Source organism: Gymnodraco acuticeps, unplaced genomic scaffold (genome assembly GCF_902827175.1).
Source record: "Gymnodraco acuticeps unplaced genomic scaffold, fGymAcu1.1, whole genome shotgun sequence".
Lineage (NCBI taxonomy): Eukaryota > Metazoa > Chordata > Actinopteri > Perciformes > Bathydraconidae > Gymnodraco > Gymnodraco acuticeps.
Window position 1 is genome coordinate 2,240 of NW_022992167.1, and position 12,702 is coordinate 14,941.

The 12,702-nt window shown below is 45.2% G+C and overlaps 1 protein-coding gene across 4 annotated transcripts; it reads right to left on the reverse strand.

Moving 5' to 3' along the window:
* Positions 1-583: 583 nt before the first annotated feature.
* Positions 584-11,074, reverse strand: LOC117538722 (FH1/FH2 domain-containing protein 1-like). Of its 4 annotated transcripts, none has more exons than XM_034204627.1 (4): positions 10,814-11,074; positions 10,179-10,609; positions 8,814-8,867; positions 584-875 (listed from the first exon to the last, which is right to left on the reverse strand). In XM_034204627.1, exons 1-4 carry the CDS (start codon positions 10,967-10,969, stop codon positions 815-817), a joined length of 702 nt encoding a protein of 233 aa, XP_034060518.1. In that variant the 5' UTR covers positions 10,970-11,074; the 3' UTR covers positions 584-814. The 4 variants fall into 4 exon arrangements, with proteins under 4 accessions (XP_034060518.1, XP_034060517.1, XP_034060520.1 ...); XM_034204626.1 differs by having other exon boundaries at positions 8,814-8,915; XM_034204629.1 differs by lacking the exon at positions 8,814-8,867 and having other exon boundaries at positions 10,814-11,064.
* Positions 11,075-12,702: the final 1,628 nt, after the last annotated feature.

A 12,702-nucleotide genomic window follows, 5' to 3' on the forward strand; every position in this document is an offset into this window, starting at 1 on the left:
TTTTTTCTTTTTTTACATATCAATATATGTAATATCCATGATTGTCACTAAAAGCGTTGTCTCTACATTACAATAAAATATAAAAAATAATTGATTAATTAATTTGAATACAAATTCAAGTTAGTAGCTATTATAGGCATAAAAAGACAGAAATGTATCATTCTTTCTTTGATAGAAATGTTTCTTCTGCCCGTGAAGTGCCCAAACCAGGCTTGTCTGGATAAGCGCATTTTTAAAACAGTCATTGTCCATGCCGGTTTCAGTTGGATTATTTGTCACAGTTGCTCCGATCAGATCGGTCTCCTCCATTTTGTAGATTATTTACGACTTTTGAATCCACATAAGCACATCGGCAAAATCCGGCTTACTTTGAGCATGTGTTTTAAACAGTTTAATCCCTTTGTGAATTGTTTCCACTTGTCCTTTAATTTCTTCATTCAGCGGGAATCCAAATGAATTAATCCTGAGTCCAATAACCATCAAAGTCACTCCAATAGTGCTCCTTAATTACGCTTTCATCCTCCTTTAACAAAATACTTCATATTCATCCAGTTTGTGGCAGTAGTTGTAGCATTTTTGAGACTTTTAAACTTTAATTACCGCTGTTGCGCCCCTCCCCCCCCCCCCTTGCGTGTGTGTGGGGGGGGGGAAACTTCCAACAGGAGTCATTTGGGGGGGCTCTTGGGAAAAAAGGTTGGGAACCCCTGCTATAGAGGATGAGATGTCTTCATCAGAGGAAGAGAGATAACAGGAAGTGATCTGATAGGGAACAGGAAGTGATCTGACCGAGCCCCAAACCACTGAGCAGTTTCACTTACTTTGAGCTGGGTTTACTGTCCGTCCTGAGCTGCTCCGAGTTCATCTGAGGAGAGGTGCTACACACACACACACACACACACACACACACACACACACACACACACACACACACACACACACACACACACACACACACACACACACACACACACACACAACACACACACACACACACACACACACACACACACACACACACACACACACACACACACACACACACACACACACACACACACACAACACACACACACACACACACACACACACACACACACCACACACACACACACACACACACACACACACACACACACACACACACACACACACACACACACACACACACACACACACACACACACACACACACACACACACACACACACACACACACACACACACACACACACACACACACACACACACACACACACACACACACACACACCCACACTTTAGTTTCCAAACATTGTTGTGTGTGGGTCTGTGTGTGTAGACAGGCTGACAGACTGTAGAGCTGGACGGTTTGTTTGTATTATATTTTTCTTTAATTTTCATCTTTATTTTACTTTTTTATTTTTTCAAATATATGAATACAGCTCCCCGTTAGCTCCCCGTTAGCTCCACGTTAGCTCCCCGTTACTTCCATGTAGCTCCCTGTTAGCTCCCCGTTATTTCCCTGTAGCTCCCCGTTATTTCCCTGTAGCTCCCCGTTATTTCTCTGTATTGATTGATTGAAAAGTTTATTAACAGCTTGTATATTGGGTACAGTACAGTACAGCTCAAAACATACAATTGTTAAGGGGATGCAGACCAGAGAAAGACTTTCATCTTGTTCTTGTAGCTCCTTGTTAGCTCCTCGTTACTTCCCTGTAGCTCCCTGTTAGCTCCCCGTTACTCCCCTGTAGCTCCCCGTTATTTCTCTGTAGCTCCCTGTTAGCTCCCCGTTATTTCCCTGTAGCTCCCCGTTATTTCCCTGTAGCTCCCCGTTATTTCTCTGTATTGATTGATTGATTGAAAAGTTTATTAACAGCTTGTATATTGGGTACAGTACAGTACAGCTCAAAACATACAATTGTTAAGGGGATGCAGACCAGAGAAAGACTTTCGTCTTGTTCTTGTAGCTCCTTGTTAGCTCCTCGTTACTTCCCTGTAGCTCCCTGTTAGCTCCCCGTTACTCCCCTGTAGCTCCCCGTTATTTCCCTGTAGCTCCCCGTTATTTCTCTGTATTGATTGATTGATTGAAAAGTTTATTAACAGCTTGTATATTGGGTACAGTACAGTACAGCTCAAAACATACAATTGTTAAGGGGATGCAGACCAGAGAAAGACTTTCGTCTTGTTCTTGTAGCTCCTTGTTAGCTCCTCGTTACTTCCCTGTAGCTCCCTGTTAGCTCCCCGTTACTCCCCTGTAGCTCCCCGTTATTTCTCTGTAGCTCCCTGTTAGCTCCCCGTTATTTCCCTGTAGCTCCCCGTTATTTCCCTGTAGCTCCCCGTTATTTCCCTGTAGCTCCCCGTTATTTCTCTGTAGCTCCCTGTTAGCTCCCCGTTATTTCCCTGTAGCTCCCCGTTATTTCCCTGTAGCTCCCCGTTATTTCCCTGTAGCTCCCCGTTATTTCCCCGTTATTACTCTGTAGCTCCCCGTTAGCTCCCCGTTATTTCCCTGTAGCTCCCCGTTATTTCCCTGTAGCTCCCTGTTAGCTCCCCGTTATTTCTCTGTAGCTCCCCGTTAGCTCCTCCTTAGCTCCCCGTTATTTCCCTGTAGCTCCCCGTTATTTCTCTGTAGCTCCCCGTTAGCTCCCCATTATTTCCCTGTAGCTCCCCTGTCACTACCCGATCTGCAGCCCTGCCCTATCTGCAATGCAGTGCGCATGTGTGAGATGGTCCGCCATATTGGAGAACTCCATACGGAAACTCTAATAGGACATTTGAGGTCTAGACGGCAGCTCGATTTGCATCTTGCATGCGCCAGTCATAAACGTCTCAAATATCTTTATTAACATATTTTGTTATTTTATTTTATTTGAAATAAAATGAAAGACATTCACAGTTAATGTAATTAGATATAAATTATGAATGCCATACATATTGCATACATTCACAGTCAATATTTCTTCAGCATGTATGATCAACACACTCTCACTCCATAAACGTCCAGGAGCGACGCTTGGTCAGGGTCCCGTGGCGTGCAGTTGTGACGCTCCTACAGATGTAGCACCTCATTTCAGACTCCAGCTTACAGCTTCCTGCCTACGACCTGCCTAAGACCAGTATCGAGGAATGTTAAGCCCTCCCACTATTTTCCAAGAGGGCGTTGCCAGATTTTCAATTTCAGGTTTTAACCAGGAGATGGCGCTTCATTCACAAATACAGAAAGACAAGTTTCATGGACTTGCAGTTGTGTTTTGAAGAGCATTTGAACACATCAATATTTTAGATCAACTAAAGTGTATCTAATCTTGTAATTCAATCATATATAGTCTTTATATATTACTAATCTAATCACTAATCACGGGGTTTGTCAAACAGAGCACATGGTGTATTCCTAAACGATAGCTGGGGATTCTGGGTATTGTAGTGTCTTCTGCCATCCTTTACTCCGAAAAATAAAAAATTATTCGAATCGAAGGGGAAAAATACAAAAGCATTGCACACAATTTAAACCAATCAATGTTGTGTAATTAACAAGGATAATCTGGTGTTTTTTAGTCGAAGAGTAGTGCAGATATCACTGTAAAATCAATCGACAGTAAGGGGAATACTTACTTCCGGGTGTACAATTCTCCGTTATCCAATGGGAATGGACGCTCACATTGCCTTTAAGGGCAGCCGACACAAACGAATGCGGTGCTTCCATGAGCGTCAAATCCCGTCGCAGATGGGAATCAGGGGGTAGACATTAAGGGTAAAATGCCACTGGCATGTATTATTGTATTATCACTGGCCCCACCATTGTAACCACTGGCCCGGAGCATTCGTCCAAAAAAAAATCGACTAATAATGAAGAAAATTAACACATTTGTTGCAATAGTAATTTATGCACTAACTACATTACTACTTGTACTACAACATTTGAACAATCAGTTCTTCCTCATTTTCCTCAATTGTTCATATTTGGTTTATTAAAATAATGATATTGTGGTCATTGTTGAAAAATGTCTGCTATTATTATGAGTATTATTATTTGTATAATGCACTTTCTGCCTTCCTATCATCAGGAGTTAGAAATGTAATGGCTATGTAATTGATTTGATTAGATCCTTCATTATCCTAAACTGCTGGGACATTTCCCTCTAGCCAATACCTTTAGATGTTCTACTCTTCACTTACTGTCAGCATAGGTCGGCATTGATGTACAGAGCCGACAGAAGACCTTGTTTATATTGGCATCATATTGAGAGGTGCAGCCAGTGACGCGTCATAAAACCAGGAAGTAAGTTGCTGGTTCCCTCCAGAGAAAGCAATGGGATTTCTCCACAGGGTTTTGGAAAATAGCTGGAACTAAGGTCTGTGGAAAACAAACCTGTTTGATAAATGCACGTTTTGTTCAGCCGGATAATCTCCACATGTCTACCCTACTTTTATAATGTTCTAATCATAAATCTAATCGATAGATTATAAAAGGGTTTTAGGACGCGGCACTGCACCACTAGAAGCCAACTCCATCCATCAAGCTGAAACCTTCTCTCCCTCTCATGCTCCCTGTCACTCTCCTTTAACTCCTCCGGAGACTTTCTTTTATTTGAAGATAGTTTTTTGCCCGGCGCTTGGCCGGTTACCGCTGGTATTAAAAACATTTTGGTGAATGGTTAGGTGGCGCGATAGTCTGTAGTGAAGGAGCACGCTCCCGCTCACGGGAGCCTGCTCGCGCTGCGCTCCGCACCAAACAGCTGTTTGCTTTTCCCCCAACAACGACAACCGACTCACGGAACGCTATGTTGTAGCGTTGATAAACGAAACAATTTAACTAAATTGCTAGTCAAAATACCAATACCACAGGAAACATTTTTTTTAAAGCAATATTTTTAGTGGCCCGAGTGGGCAAGTGGAAAGTACGTTATGCTGGCCCGGGGTGTCTAAATAGTGCTTCCGGGCCAGCGGGCCATTTATAATGTCGAGCCCTGGGAATACATTGCAATCAGTTGAAAGCTATTTGCGTCCCTTTATGAAGCTGAAGGAGCCTCGGCGTGTCACAACTGCACGCCACGGGACCCTGACCAAGCGTCGCTCCTGGACGCTTAGGGAGTGAGAGTGTGTTGGTATGATAGCTGTCTAACAGAAGTTACATCCATTTCTCACTTATTCTGACAATGTACTTAACCCAATAAAATGACCCAATAAAAAGAGTTGTTAAATAATAGTGAAGTCACGTTGCAATAACAATAACTCATCTGTCTCGAGTTTTCTTTTTGTGCTTTGCCAAAAGCCACTGTGTCAAGTGTCCTACTTGGGTTGCCGGTGTCAGTACCATATGTGCTCGGGCTACCAGATCTGCTCGAGGTCCGTCGCTTACCAATGACGTCACGCGTTGTGATTGGCTGTACGGTAATCGCACGCTGATTGGTGTAACTAGGGGCGCTGACTAGCGTATACCGGGGCCCTTTCTCATTAGACTAAGTCTCGAGGATAGGAGTCGAGGAGGGGAGTTAGAGAAAGGAGAAAGGGCCCGGGGGTCTGATCAAAGACGAATGAGTGTAGGTAGAGAGAGAGAGAGGAGAAGAATAAGAGAAATCGGGGTTTTTAAAATGGTGACCGAGGCGTCTGCTAAGTAATTCTCACAGGAAAAGAGGGATGGAGGAGGGATCAGAGCTTAGGAGACCAGCAGGAGACTGATGTCCAAGAATGAGTCAAAGCAGGACTTGTGCAACCTGGCAAAGTTCAAGAAGTCAGAAGATTGCTCTTTGTAATCTTATGCAGTTCAACTGTTAATAAATATTTTAAAAGGATTTGGCTTTGTCAATATAAATTATTTCCCTTATATCTTTTACTATCTTATATAGAGGTTCGAAAGGGTAAAATTGCCAATTTAGAAATACAAAACGATGTAGGTTAGAGACGAGTTAAATAAGCTCATATTTGAATTCCCCATAAAAAAAACCACATAATTTAGACACCCCCATGTTAGGGTTTCCTTCAGATTCATGTTAGCACCTGAGTATGACCCGCCCTATTGGTGTATGATCACATTTGATTTCTAATTTTAAATAAAAGGAAATAAATTCTCAGTTATTGTCAAACAGGAGTTTAAATCAATTTCTCGCTTATTGTAAGAATGTATTTCACCATATTCATATTGAAATGATCGGGAAATGACGTTGTAATGATAATAAATCACCTCCCTCATTCAGATTAATGTCGATTGTTATTGTTTATGTTTGAATGTTAAAAAAGAAAAATCGACAGTGTTGTAGAGCCGATGAAAGGGAGTCAGCAGGATGATCTTGTATACACGCTACACAAGCTAGAATGACAACACAACACCGGTGCACTCACTAACTCGTCCGTGGTGCAACACACACTATATAACCCAGTGAATTGTGTCCCGTAAATGTCACCAGTGTAAACATATACTGAACAAAAATATAAACGCAACACTTTTGTTTTTGCTCCCATTTTTCATGAGATGAACTCAAAGATCTAAAACATTTTCTATATACACAAAATAACCATTTCTCTCAAATATTGTTCACAAATCTGAAAAAATCTGTGATAGTGAGCACTTCTCCTTTGCCGAGATAATCCATCCCACCTCACAGGTGTGGCATATCAAGATGCTGATTAGACAGCATGATTATTGCACAGGTGTGCCTTAGGCTGGCCACAATAAAAGGCCACTCTGAAATGTGCAGTTTTGCTTTATTGGGGGGGTCTGGGGGGGTCCGAAAACCAGTCAGTATCTGGTGTGAGGGGTAGGGGTAGGGTTAGGGGTAGGGTTAGGGTAATGTTGTGAATTGAGTGGCCCATGGTGGTGGTGGGGTTATGGTATGGGCAGGCGTATGTTATGGATGACGAACACAGGCCACTCAATTCACAACATTACCCTAAGCCTAATTCTACCCCTCACACCAGATACCGACTGGTTTTCGGACCCCCCCAGACCCCCCCAATAAAGCAAAACTGCACGTTTTAGAGTGGCCTTTTATTGTGGCCAGCCTAAGGCACACCTGTGCAATAATCATACTGTCTAATCAGCATCTTGATATGCCACACCTGTGAGGTGGGATGGATTATCTCGGCAAAGGAGAAGTGCTCACTATCACAGATTTTTTCAGATTTGTGAACAATATTTGAGAGAAATAGTTATTTTGTGTATATAGAAAATGTTTTAGATCTTTGAGTTCATCTCATGAAAAATGGGAGCAAAAACAAAAGTGTTGCGTTTATATTTTTGTTCAGTGTAATTATGTAAATAACCCAATTTGTGTTCTGTGAAACGGAAAAGGATATTACATTGTTTTTGTTACTTTCGTTGCAGTGTCTTAAATGTAATTTAGGTTAACTTCCTGTTTTATTTAGAATGATTATTATTACCTCTTGGGTTGCCGTACAGCCAATGCGTGACGTCATTGGTAAGCGTAACGGACCCCGAGCAGATCTGGTAGGCCGAGCACATGTGGTACTGACACCGTATGTAGTTGTCAAATATGGCGGACCATCGCGCGCATGCGCACTGCAGATAGGCAGATCGGCAGATCGGGTAGTGACTGTCACTACCCGATCTGCAGCTCTGCCCGATCTGCAGTGCGCATGTGCGAGATGGTCCGCCATATTGGACAACTCCGGACGGCAACCCAAGATGGACACTTGACACAGTGGCTTTTAGCAAAGCTCAAAAATAAAACGAGAGAGAGATGAGTTATTGATATGAGTTATTGTTATTACAACGTGACACTATTATTTAACAACTCTTTTTATGGGGTTCTTTTATTTGGGGTTAAGTACATTGTCAGAATAAGTGATAAATGAATTTAACTTCTGTTAGACAGCTATCATACTGAATAAATATTTACTGTGAATGTGTGCAAAAATGTATGGCATATAGCTGTCTAACAGAAGTTAAATTCATTCCTCACTTATTCTGACAATGTACTTAACCCCAAATAAAAGAACCCAATAAAAAGAGTTGTTAAATAATAGTGAAGTCACGTTGTAATAACAATAACTCATCTCTCTCTCGAGTTTTCCTTTTGAGCTTTGCCAAAAGCCACTGTGTCAATGTTGTCCTACTTGGGTTGCCGTCCGGCGTTGTCCAATATGGCGGACCATCTCGCACATGCGCACTGCAGATCGGGCAGAGCTGCAGATCGGGTAGTGACAGTGACATCCCTGTTAGCTCCCCCTTAGCTCACTGTTAAGCTCACTGTTAGCTCCCCGTTAGCTCCCTGTTAGCTCCCCGTTAGCTCACTGTTAGCTCCCCGTTATTTCCCTGTAAGCTTCCTGTTAGCTCCCCGTTATTTCCCTGTAAGCTTCCTGTTAGCTCCCAGTTATTTCCCTGTTAGCTCACTGTTAGCTCACTGTTAGCTCCCCGTTAGCTCACTGTTAGCTCCCCGTTAGCTCACTGTTAGCTCCCCATTAGCTCACTGTTAGCTCCCTGTTAGCTCCCCGTTAGCTCACTGTTAGCTCCCCGTTAGCTCACTGTTAGCTCCCCGTTAGCTCACTGTTAGCTCCCCGTTAGCTCACTGTTAGCTCCCCGTTATTTCCCTGTAAGCTTCCTGTTAGCTCCCAGTTATTTCCCTGTTAGCTCACTGTTAGCTCACTGTTAGCTCCCCGTTAGCTCACTGTTAGCTCCCCGTTAGCTCACTGTTAGCTCCCCGTTAGCTCACTGTTAGCTCCCCGTTAGCTCCCTGTTAGCTCCCCGTTAGCTCACTGTTAGCTCCCCGTTAGCTCACTGTTAGCTCCCCGTTAGCTCACTGTTAGCTCCCCGTTATTTCCCTGTAAGCTTCCTGTTAGCTCCCCGTTATTTCCCTGTTAGCTCTCCGTTAGCTACAGACCTGTTGCCGGCCTCCTCAGAGAAGGAACTGGCTTTAGAGAAGAGGCGGGACCTCCTGCTGAGACCCAGAGCCGACATGTGATGAGAGAGAAAAGAGCGCCTCCTGCAGGCCAGAAAACACCCAGCGAGAAGAGGGGGGGGGGGGGGGTACACCAGGGGGAATATCAGACAGGAAACCAACACCAAGTCACCAAAATAAAAGCAGAAGCAGACGTGCAGAAAGAGAGAGTTTCTCATTGGATGTTAAGCTTTTTGCTAAACTACGTCTCTGTTTTGTTTAGATTATTGTGATTTAAACGCTCAGTAAATTCAGTGAGGAAAGCCCACGCTGCACTTGTGATGAAATAATTAAATATTGTTGTGCATTTGATCCATAAGAGCTCCTGTCCTGACACGATCAGAAGGTCCCGCATGTCTTCTGGAGGAATCATTCCAGCCGGCTGAACGTGTTCCCGTCCGTCCGTCACTTCAGTTTGTTCAGCGTTAACTCTTTAAAGGCTTCTGTTCTGCCGGAGACTGGCAGCTAGTAGACGTTAACATAAAGAAACGTGTCTGTTGATTGTGTAGGATATACATATTTCCAATGGCGAGACGTGACTTTTATACCTAGGCGCTCTGAACCCCCCTTCCCTCGAGTTATTACGTCACAGCGTATACTTCAGCGGAATATCAAAACAGCGCCCCGGGGTCGCATCAATGACAGCGACCCTCACAGAACACACCTGTCAATAACCCCATGTGTGTTCTTTGAAATTGAAAAGGATATCGCATTGTGTTTGTTACTTTCTTTGCAGTTGTATGTCTTAAGTGTAATTTGGCTTGGCTTCCTATTTTGTATGGACATGCTTTTATTTTGAAGGCGAGTTTACGCTGTTGACAGGAAGTTGTTGTTGCTATGGAAACAAGAAAAGCTTCACAGCGGGCGAAACTTGTCATAAAGTCTGCGATAATAAAACCCACCCATTTTGAGGGAAGATAAGATTGGTCAATTGTGCCGTCAGTTGACATTACTCTCTCGTTGAGTTGAGTAGCTGGCCCTCTGTGAATGCACAGCAGGACCACCAATCAGCTCGTCTTCACCCTAACTCGCAGAGAGGGGCTTCTTTCATTTAACCCTTCACATTCCAACAGAAACTGAACAGGAAACATTTTTTTCGGGATTGTGGGAAACGATATTTTGATCTCTCTGAACACACACACTGAAAGATTGACAGTAAAGTTGACTTTATGGCAGAGGAGCCTTTATGAGAGAGAAACAGCAGGAGCAGACAGAGAGGAGGACATGCGTACAGGGGGGGGCCGGGAATCGAACCGGCGTCCTCTGGTTTCTATCATTATACTTGTTGTGCATAAAGAGTGAACTCACGCGCTGGACGGAGACTTCTCCTCCTCCTCAGGGTGGGTCGTACCATTAGAATCAGTCTGGGGGGGGAGAGGAGACCCCCTCTGGGACCCTGAGGAGCTGCAGTCTGAGGACAGGGGGGAGGAGGCTCTGCTGCCCCCTGCTGGGTTCGAGGAAGCGGAGGAGAGGGTAGGAGAGAGCAGGGTGGTGGTGGGGGAGAGGAAGGTGGGGGGCGTGGGGGAGGAGGAGGGGGATAGGGTGGGAGAGAGCAGGGTGGTGGTGGGGGAGAGGAGGGAGGGGGGCGTGGGGGAGGAGGAGGGGGAGGAGTTAGTGGAGGAGAGGGGGGGGAGAGTCTGACTGGAGGAACGGCGGCTCCTCTCGCCAGCGGCCATCTTTCTCCTCTCTTTACGGGGGAGGGGGGAGACGTCGTCCCCGTCCTCGTTCCTCAGAGACGTCTGCAACACAGAAAGACAACTTTTTCATTTTTTCACATTTTTTACTTTCTTTTCACATTTTGACTTTTTCCAAAAGAATTGACTTTGATGTTTTCCTCAGTTGTACATTTTTCATTCTAACTTTTTTCACATCGTGGAATTTTTCTCAAAAATTGACTTTAAAAAATAAATAATCTTAGAACGTTTGTTTGTATTGTTGTTTACCTCGTAGAGAGTGAACTGAGTCTTCAAGTCAGGCTCCGCTTCCCTGTTGCTCAGCTGTTTGCTCACGATGCTCTCCATGCCGAGCTGCTCCAGGCTGTCCGTCACGTCGTAGAACGAGTCCTGGTCCGGGAGCGCCGACAGGGTCTGAACACACATTATTATACTGTTCAAGGTTCAAGGCTTTTACTGTCATGTGTGCAGAGCTACAGTGTAGTCATGACGATGAAGATCTGAGGCCCCAGGCCCCTCCCACAGAGCTACAGTGTAGTCATGACGATGAAGACCTGAGGCCCCAGGCCCCTCCCACAGAGCTACAGTGTAGTCATGACGATGAAGACCTGAGGTCCCAGGCTCCTCCCACAGAGCTACAGTTTAGATATATCAATGAAGACCTGAGGTCCCAGGCTCCTCCCACAGAGCTACAGTGTAGTCATGACGATAAAGATCTGAGGCCCAAGGCTCCTCCCACAGAGCTACAGTGTAGTCATGACGATGAAGATCTGAGGCCCCAGGCTCCTCCCACAGAGCTACAGTGTAGTCATGACGATGAAGATCTGAGGACCAGGCTCCTCCCACAGAGCTACACAATAGGAAGGAAGGAAGCTTGTCTGGAGCCTTCAAAGCGCTTCAGAGAGGAAGCTTGTCTGGAGCCTTCAAAGCGCTTCACAGAGGAAGCTTGTCTGGAGCCTTCAAAGCGCTTCACAGAGGAAGCTTGTCTGGAGCCTTCAAAGCGCTTCACAGAGGAAGCTTGTCTGGAGCCTTCAAAGCGCTTCAGAGAGGAAGCTTGTCTGGAGCCTTCAAAGCGCTTCACAGAGGAAGCTTGTCTGGAGCCTTCAAAGCGCTTCAGAGAGGAAGCTTGTCTGGAGCCTTCAAAGTGCTTCACAGAGGAAGCTTGTCTGGAGCCTTCAAAGCGCTTCAGAGAGGAAGCTTGTCTGGAGCCTTCAAAGTGCTTCACAGAGGAAGCTTGTCTGGAGTCTTCAAAGTGCTTCACAGAGGAAGCTTGTCTGGAGCCTTCAAAGTCCTTCACAGAGGAAGCTTGTCTGGAGCCTTCAAAGTGCTTCACAGAGGAAGCTTGTCTGGAGCCTTCAAAGCGCCTCACAGAGGAAGCTTGTCTGGAGCCTTCAAAGCGCTTCAGAGAGGAAGCTTGTCTGGAGCCTTCAAAGTGCTTCACAGAGGAAGCTTGTCTGGAGCCTTCAAAGTCCTTCACAGAGGAAGCTTGTCTGGAGCCTTCAAAGTGCTTCACAGAGGAAGCTTGTCTGGAGCCTTCAAAGCGCCTCACAGAGGAAGCTTGTCTGGAGCCTTCAAAGCGCTTCAGAGAGGAAGCTTGTCTGGAGCCTTCAAAGTCCTTCACAGAGGAAGCTTGTCTGGAGTCTTCAAAGCGCTTCAGAGAGGAAGCTTGTCTGGAGCCTTCAAAGCGCTTCAGAGAGGAAGCTTGTCTGGAGCCTTCAAAGTGCTTCACAGAGGAAGCTTGTCTGGAGCCTTCAAAGCGCTTCACAGAGGAAGCTTGTCTAGAGCCTTCAAAGTGCTTCACAGAGGAAGCTTGTCTGGAGCCTTCAAAGCGCTTCACAGAGGAAGCTTGTCTGGAGCCTTCAAAGTGCTTCACAGAGGAAGCTTGTCTGGAGCCTTCAAAGTGCTTCACAGAGGAAGCTTGTCTGGAGTCTTCAAAGTGCTTCACAGAGGAAGCTTGTCTGGAGCCTTCAAAGTGCTTCACAGAGGAAGCTTGTCTGGAGCCTTCAAAGTGCTTCACAGAGGAAGCTTGTCTGGAGCCTTAAAAGTGCTTCGGAGAGGAAGCTTGTCTGGAGCCTTCAAAGTCCTTCACAGAGGAAGCTTGTCTGGAGCCTTCAAAGTGCTTCACAGAGGAAGCTTGTCTGGAGCCTTCAAAGTGCTTC

Bases quoted from the DNA above. Each gene is read 5' to 3' on its own strand.
- LOC117538722 (XM_034204626.1), bottom strand. From the start codon at position 10,969: ATGTGTGTTCAGACCCTGTCGGCGCTCCCGGACCAGGACTCGTTCTAC. The intron at 10,610-10,813 runs GTAAACAACAAT...TCTGTGTTGCAG, and splicing joins CTCAGTTCACTCTCTACGAG to ACGTCTCTGAGGAACGAGGA. The intron at 8,916-10,178 runs GTGAGTTCACTC...TCTGGCCTGCAG, and splicing joins GAGAAGTCTCCGTCCAGCGC to GAGGCGCTCTTTTCTCTCTC.